The sequence below is a fragment of the Aptenodytes forsteri genome, unplaced genomic scaffold, assembly GCF_000699145.1.
Source record: "Aptenodytes forsteri isolate BGI_AS27 unplaced genomic scaffold, ASM69914v1 Scaffold120, whole genome shotgun sequence".
Taxonomy (NCBI): Eukaryota; Metazoa; Chordata; class Aves; order Sphenisciformes; family Spheniscidae; genus Aptenodytes; species Aptenodytes forsteri.
The window spans coordinates 4,056,872-4,064,629 of NW_008795938.1; the positions used below are offsets into that span (position 1 = coordinate 4,056,872).

Here is a 7,758-nt window from a genome sequence, read left to right on the forward strand (position 1 = left end):
CTTTTTTTTTTTTTTTTTTTTCTTTCCTTATTTGCTATTTCTATCCAACAACCCCCACTTTAACAAAGCCACGAAGCCCTTGTTTCTGGAGTACTGGGACAGCGTCCTGGCACTCCCGGATGAGGTTACTGGTCACCCGCCTTGCATGCGTGGGGTTGTTGTGGTTTTCTCCCCACCTTGGTGCTGATAACTGCCTGCTTTAGCCCTGGGGCTGCTGAGGGCCTAGATGGAATGCCGTGGGGTCACATCTCGCTTTGCTTGCAGCTGCACCTCCGGTGCCCACACTTGTTGATCTTTCCCCAGTCACCCCCAGTTCAGGAGAGCCGCTCCTGTCCCCGGCTGCTGGGTGAAGGCGGCGGCTTCCCCGCAGCAGCCGCGCAGCTGGATACGGCCCACAGATAGTGCCACTCTGTGCACGATACCCGAGCCGTGTACAGATGATAATGCAGCTGTTTAAAAGCCACACTGACACGCCGGGTAAATATTTGCCCAGCACAGCTCCCGCCCAGCATGTACAGCCACTGAGCCATCCCTGTGGGGGGGTTGCCCTGCCAGCAACGGCTGGCTGCCTCTTCCCGGGGAGCCACTCACCATCTTGCTGCAGGCAACTGTCCCCACGGTCACTGCCTGCTGGGCTCACCCCATGCCCCTCTCCGGGGTCTCCTGTGGTGTTTGGAGCAGTCATGGGGTGCTGCAGTGCTCGGCAGCCTGCCTGCCTGCTTCCTGGGCGGTGGCAGCAGTGATGGGGGAGTTTCTGGCTGGGCTCAGCGAGGCTTTTGTGTGGGCTGTGGTTCAGGGATCCTTCCCCCACCACCACCACCCCCGCCCCTTCCCTCGATGCTTCTGGCGGGGTGTCAGGGCTAGGCTTCCTGCAGCAAGATGCTGCAAGCTGCTGAGGATCCGGCAGGCAGCTCTCCCCTCCCTGCTCATGGTTGACGGGGAGTCTTGCGGGCAGCACAGCCTGAAGCCCTGCAGGCTTGACACTCCCCAAACCCCTCGTGCAACCTTTTGACTGCGCTGTCTCTCTTCCAGGTAGTGACAGTTCAGCAGCAGCAGGTAGGTGAGGGGCTGGCCCAAAGGAGGGGTCGGAAGGGGGAAATCCGTCCGTGCAGCTCTCATCCTCTCGTCTTTGTCTCCTTTGCAGAAGGACACTCCGGCTCTTCCTTCAACGCAGGTAAGCGTGCTCAGCTGAGGCAAGGGGGTGTACCTGCCTGGGAAGGGGGGTCCTGGTAGGCATGTGCTGAGCTGGGGGGCAGGCAGCCACCGTGGGTTTGCAGGGCTGCCCTAGCATCCGTGCAGCTGGCTCTCATCCTCTCGTCTTTGTCTCCTTTGCAGAAGGACACTCCGGCTCTTCATTTCACGCAGGTAAGCGTGCTCAGCTGAGGCTGCTGCCTTCATGTCCCCTCTGCCTTCGGGCTATCAGCCTGCTCCAGCCTTGCCCCATCTCCCTCGGCCGGTAGCTGCAGGGGACCATCCCCAATGTAATGCGCCTGTGCTTGGCTTGCAGGGGACGTGCTGGCTGTGCTCTTCGGGGTGCTCTTTGCCATCACGGCACTGGCTTTCCTGCTGTACATCTACAAGCACCGCAGCCAGAACGCACGGTGAGCAATGGGGAGCTGCAGGAGGAGGGGGCCCAGGGGGTAGCACGGGGCTGGAGCACGAGAAGGGGGGGTTAAGGGTGGTCTCTCAGGCAGTAAGATGGGTTAGCAGGGCCTCCCTGCCTGCTCTAACACTCCTCCCCTTTCTCTCCCACCAGGCTGGACTCGCCGACCAAATCCAAGGTCATCTACACAGCAGCCACCACCGAGAACACTGCGTGAGCCCCATGCCTCTGTGGCGGTCTCAGCCCTGCCGGTTCAGCCTGCCACCCCACCTGACCTCACTCCCACCCTGGACCGAGGGAGGACTAGTGCTCCAGCATCCCTCGGCTGCATGGGCTGCTCACACGGACTGTTTGTCTGGGGCAGCATCTAGCCCCAGCAGATATTTTTGTTATAAAAAAAGGTAAAAACGTATTAAAAAAAAATTAAAAAAAAAATAAAAGCCTCCCATGGTGCCAGCCCTCTCCACTGTCCTTGTGCAAAGCTGTGGGGCAGGAAAGGGCACCAGTGGAGCTGGACCCACAGCAGAGAGGGGCACGCAGGGACCCCTTCCCAACCAGCAGAGACAGCATCAGCCTCTGTGCCCTGGGCAGTGCTCCAGAGCAAGCAGCACAGGGTTGCACAGCCCGGCCCTGCCCTCCATCACTCTGGGACTTCTTCCTCCTCTTATTTGTGCAAAGCGTTTGAAAAACATAGCTGTGGCTTGGTAGGGCTGGAGAAAGGTAGAGCTGAAGGTGGCAGAGCCACCACTTCCTTGCTGGCCAGCCCCCACCCAGCTGCCCTCCAGCTCTACCGTAGCTGGAGTGGTCCCAGATCCACAGCTGCCTCCTACCTTTCCTCGTGGGAGCCCCAGGGAGCTCTACGGTCACACCAAAACCAAGAGAAACAGGCCAGGTCCAGGAGAGGGGAGGAACCTGCAGGTCTCCAGCTCTCGGCAGCCTCCATCCCAAAGCAGTAAAACTAGAGCCCAGCCTCTGTTAGGATGGACAGAGCAGGAGCAAGACCTCCAGGCAACTGGGATCTGCAACTGCCAGACCTTCCCCCCACCCCAGTCACACCAGTACAAGCCACTGCCACAGCACTGCTGCTGGGTGCTTGCACCCTGCCCATGAGGGCAGCGCCACTGGCCGCACACAGCCCTGCTTGTCTGTGGTACTTCTTTTTATTGGTATAAAAGCCCACTGTGGTTAAAACTGCCTCCTGAGCCCGATGGCAGTTTCTTCCTCCCAGCCCTGTGGCACAGCATCAGGGCTGGTGCCTGCCTGAAAATCCCCTTCCAAGTTCAGGTGAGGGCAGTGGTCCACTGGAATGGTCCCTTGAACCCCCTTCCCAAGCTGTGCTGGCACCAGCTGCGGGGTTGCATCTCCTCCTGAGCCCTCCACCACCCTCTGTGTCCACTGGGCCCTTTGGTACCAGATGGTACCATCTTTTCCCCATCCTCTTCCCGTCCTGGGTGCTGTTGGTCCCCCAGCACCACCCTCCCTGCACCAGGATGTCAGCCCACTGCAGCTACTGTAGTCCAGTACCAGGGCCGCGGCTCCCAGGGCAGCAGGGCTGGACAAAGGGGTGGAGAAGGTAGCACCACAGCAGTTAGCCCCAAGCCAGAGTGCGGCAGCGCTTTGCAAAGCCACTTCCTCCACCCTATGGTGAGGAGGCGATGTGGGCTCCCCCACCCCGCCACAGGGGACAGCACATCTTCTGCGGCAGGGGGAGAAGTGATGGGTTTCTTTGGGCTCAGGCCTCTGGCAGTCCAAGGCAGCATCCTTCCCAGGCAGGCTAACTGGGGCTCCACTCGCGGCAGGGCCAGCAAAGCCAGGTCCCCCAAAACTGAGCTGTCCTCTGGAGGCTCCCAGAGGGGCATCGGAGTGAGCCAGCCCCAGCCACACCGGTCGGCTGGCTGCCGCAGCCGGACCCCAGCGCCCACCCCGCCAGGACTGGCTGGTGTCCCCCAGTCCAGAAGAAAAGATATTGCAGAGAAGGTGACAGCCACTCTTGCCGCCAGGATAGGAGGGGAGGGCAGGGGAGGCTGGGGACAGGAACATCCCGCGGGGCCTCAGGATCCCGGCTGGGGGCTGGCTCCACTCCGTAGACCTGCAGGAACCAAGAGGAGATGGGGGTCAGTTTTCACCAGACTCCCTACCCCATCCACTTCCCCCAGGAGAGGCAACAACCTGACCACGGCCCTGAAACCCAGCTTCTCCTCCAGTCTGGCAGCCAAGGGGATGACACCCTTGTTCCAGCCCTGGGGACACCCTCTCCCCATCCCAGCACTGGTCCTGGTACCCAGATGGACCTGTGGGGTCCCCCATCCCCTTTATGGAGCAGGACTTACAGAGCAGGAAGCGTCGCAGGTTCTGGGCAGATCCCCCTGAGAGTAGGTAAGCCCAGGCAGCGGCAGCAGCCATCAGCAGGTAGGAGGGCACCAGGCTGCCCACGTACAGGGGGTTGCAAAATGTCTGGAGAGAGAGGCGGGAGAGAAGAGAGGTGAGCAGGCAGAAGAGGACAGGGACAGGATGGGTGGCAGCGTCACTGCCTTGACAAGCGGAGCAGGACAGGGGACACCAGCTCCAGGATTCAATTTGTGAAGGGCCAGCTGCAAGTCCCCCAAACCCAAATTCTTCACTAGTGCTGAAGGCTGTTCCCACCCCAGCACGGGGACCAGCACACACCACAGCCGTCCCCGAATATAGGTCCCGGCGCAGAACTCTGCTCCCAGCTACTCACCGACCCCGAAACAGCGAGGTGCATGACAACAACCGCCGTGATCTCCCACCAGCGCCGATACTCACAGCCGTGGAAGAAGAGGATCCCCCAGAAGGTGTGAAGGAAAATCAACACCATGGTCATAAAAGCTGCAGGGAGCGGCAGAGGGGTGTCAACAGGGAACCACCCACCCTGACCTGGCCTGCAGGCTCGGGGAGGGATGGAGAGGAGCCGGGAAAGGGGAGTAGGGACACTGCTGGGCCAGACTGGGAGGTGCTAGGGCAGACCCCGAGTGTGGGAGGGGTGGGGGAGAGGAGCAGGGAGGGTCACAGGGGACAGAGAGAAGGGTTTGGCACAGAGAGATGTGACAGGGGACTGTAAGGGCTCAGATGGGTAGAGGGTGCAGCATGGAGGGAACAGCATAGAGGGGAGATTCCAGCCCCTATGGGTCTGCCACCTCTGTGGTGGGGCAGAGGCGTGAGCAAAGGGTGCCAGTCGCTCACCTGAGGTCAGGAAGTAGAGCTGTGAGTCCCCGTGGATGCCCACGGTGCCGGGCCCTAACGAGTCTGCCAGGAGATTGATCATGGAGAAGGCTCCGCTCATGAGCCCAAAGCCCACGCCAGCCACTGCCAGGAGAGGGACACCATCAGGCCCTGAGCCTCCCAGGGCCACCCCAGGCACCTCCCAGCCAGCTTCGGCATGAGAAACCTCCCTTTACCCCCAGCATCACATCCAGCCCTGCCCGGGCTCGCCCCTGGCCCCGCGGTTGGGGTGCCCTGCTCTGTGCAGCACTCACCATATGCCATTTGCTGGATGGAAATGGGGGAGCAGCCATCCTCGCTGAGGGCCACCAGCCCCTCGATGGCCTTCCTGTGGGGTGAGAGCATGCTGGAGCCCGGCACAGCCCGGCCACCTCCCAAGGCATGGTGCAGCACCAAGATGGAGCAGGCAGAACTGGGGTCTCACTCTGCACCATCCTACCCTCCTGGTAACCTATCACCGAGCTGCAACACCCACCATGGTCAGCATCCGCGTGACCGCCCTGAACCACCAGACAAACCAGGCATGTGAAAACCATGCGAAGCCACATAGAAAGATTTTCCACAGAGGAATGTGAGTGCCATCCAGCCCCGCAGAGCAAGGCTGGGGTGAGTGGGACATCGGGTGCAAAGTAAGCAGCACTCCCGCATGGAAAGCAGCCCCAGTGCAGGCGTGGGAGGCACATGCTGGGAGGGTGTACCTAATCTCCACATTTATACTCTTAGAAGATACTGAAAAAAAATGGAGGGTGTGCAGGGCAGAGCTCAAAGAGCTAGCAAAATTCTCTGGGGAGAGAAACTGGGAGAGGTGGGCTTCATAATTTTTACCAGCTAGAGGTGTGGCGGGTGAGGGGGATGCCAGATGGCTCCTCAGCCCGGGGAGGACAGCAGCGCTTGCAACCAGAGATCCGCAGGTCAAATGAAACGCAGCGGTTTGTGTTAGAGGCTGCTCCGCGGAGCTCTGCTACCCTCTGCCTGCCTGCCTCCGGCAGTGCCCTGCCACAAGGAGCGGTGCGAGCCTGCGTACCTGGCCCTCCCCAGCCTTCCCCCAGCCCCTCACCAGCCGGGAAGGCTGGGGGGTATGAGGGATGCCGACCCCAGCATCGCCTCCCCTTCTCTGCCTGCCCAGCCCCATTGCAGCATCCATCCGTCCATCCAAACGCCGGACAGGGTGCAGCGTGTGCTCACCCAGCAGGCGGCACAAGCCCCTGGGCTCCAGGCCGGTGGCGCCAGGGAGGCCAGGAGCTGCTGAGGCTGCGCCGAGACTTTGCCCCAGGCTGGCAGCGATGTGCCACCCCACAAAGCCCCCAAACCACCTTCAGGCTGTCCCTGCTCACACAAAACCATCCTCATCCTTAAGAAAGGAACAAGACTTGCCAGGAGGCAAGGGCAGATCCCTAACCCTTCTCTGTCCCCACGCAGCAAAGCGGGCATTTCCTGGTGCCTGGCATCCCCCCGGCACCCCTCTGAGCTGCGGGAGCACTGCTGGTGCTAGTCACCAGGGCACAGAGGATGTGACACGTCCTGCAGCAGCCCAAACCCACAGTCTACCTGTCCCGAATTCAGGGAGACACTACCAGCCACCTCAGCCCTGGGTCCTCCAGACCTTAGGGCTGCTCTGCTCCACCACCTGAGACCCACTCGAGGTCAACATACTGACACAGGTACCACCTGCACGCTCCCAGACAGGACCGAGGTGGCTTGGTGCCACGCTTGGCATCCCCCCCAGCCCAGGAGCTCCCAGATGAAATCTGGCACCTGCCACGGCCGGAAGGATGGGAGGACCATCCAGCAGCGCTGGAGCAGGGCAGGAGATGCCCTTACCTGAGGAGCTTGTAGTAGAGGAAGCGGAAGGCCTCCTGCAGCAGCACAGAGAACATCACCCCAAATATCAAGAGCCCCTTCTGCAATGGCTCATCCCGGGGGTCGCTGGCTTTAACCGCGATAAACCAGATGAGGGAGGAGAGCAGCAGTGACACCAGCCAGAAGAAAGCCCTGCAAGAGAGAGAGATGCTGGCACCGGTGCTGTGCCAGGACCAGTGCCGGTACAGGTGCTGGTGCCACGCCTGTGCCCATCGGCACTACGCCTGCACCCCTCTGTGTTGGTACTGCCACTGGCAGCTGTGCCCCAGCCTTGCCCACTCTCCTACCAGTACCAGCGCTGTTCTGGTACCAGTGCTGGGCAGGTGGTGCCCGTACTGGTACTGCTGCTGTGCCTGCACTCCTCCTCCGCTGGTAACCAGGACTGGCACCAGTGCTCCCGCTGTGCCCACACCAGTACCAGTGCCAGGCTCATATCCACACCGGTACCAGTTCCAGTACCATACCCTACTGATCCCACAGTGGTACTGGTACCAGTGCCCCTGCTGCATGCACGCACCAGTACCGCTACCAACCCTGCACTGATACTGGTAGCAGTGCTCCACCAATCCCATGCCATTACTGATGCCAGTGTCCTCCCCATCATGCCCATGCCACGTGGTGACTGCAATCGTACCAGTACAATACCAGTATGGCCCCTGTCATGCCCACAATGGTACCAGTACAAGTACCGGTGCTCCTGCTGTGCCTGCAATGGTACCAGTACAAGTACAGACACTGGTGCCCCTGTCACACTCACAAGGGTATGAGCGCCAGTACTGGCGCTCCTGTCATGACCACGACCACCAGTATGAGTACTGGTGTCCCTAACGTGCCCGTGACTGTACCAGTAAGAGAAACAATATTGGTGCCCCTGTCATGCAAGCAACAGCACCAGTATGAGTACTGGCACCAGTGCCCCTGTCGTGCCCACAATGGCACCGGTACTCATCCCCCCATGGTGCCTCTGCAAGTACCAGTCACCACCCTGTCACACCCATGCTGGTACCAGCACCAGCACCGGCGCCCCGTCACACCCATACTGGGACCAGCAC

The 7,758-nt window shown here is 60.7% G+C and overlaps 2 protein-coding genes across 2 annotated transcripts in view; one reads left to right on the forward strand and one right to left on the reverse strand.

Moving 5' to 3' along the window:
* Positions 1-2,009, forward strand: part of CA9 (carbonic anhydrase 9) — a 17,204-nt gene extending 15,195 nt beyond the window's left edge. Inside the window, exons 10-13 of the mRNA XM_009285202.2 lie at positions 1,033-1,056; positions 1,336-1,365; positions 1,508-1,601; positions 1,757-2,009. Coding sequence (XP_009283477.1) covers positions 1,033-1,056; positions 1,336-1,365; positions 1,508-1,601; positions 1,757-1,820 — 212 coding nt within the window. The 3' untranslated portion in view covers positions 1,821-2,009. The remainder of the gene's footprint in view (positions 1-1,032; positions 1,057-1,335; positions 1,366-1,507; positions 1,602-1,756) is intronic.
* A 1,593-nt stretch (positions 2,010-3,602) lies between these two features.
* Positions 3,603-7,758, reverse strand: part of APH1A (aph-1 homolog A, gamma-secretase subunit) — a 5,302-nt gene continuing 1,146 nt past the window's right edge. Inside the window, exons 2-7 of the mRNA XM_009285201.2 lie at positions 6,668-6,838; positions 5,101-5,174; positions 4,808-4,930; positions 4,326-4,453; positions 3,934-4,057; positions 3,603-3,692 (exon numbers count right to left, since the gene is read on the reverse strand). Coding sequence (XP_009283476.1) covers positions 3,655-3,692; positions 3,934-4,057; positions 4,326-4,453; positions 4,808-4,930; positions 5,101-5,174; positions 6,668-6,838 — 658 coding nt within the window. The 3' untranslated portion in view covers positions 3,603-3,654. The remainder of the gene's footprint in view (positions 3,693-3,933; positions 4,058-4,325; positions 4,454-4,807; positions 4,931-5,100; positions 5,175-6,667; positions 6,839-7,758) is intronic.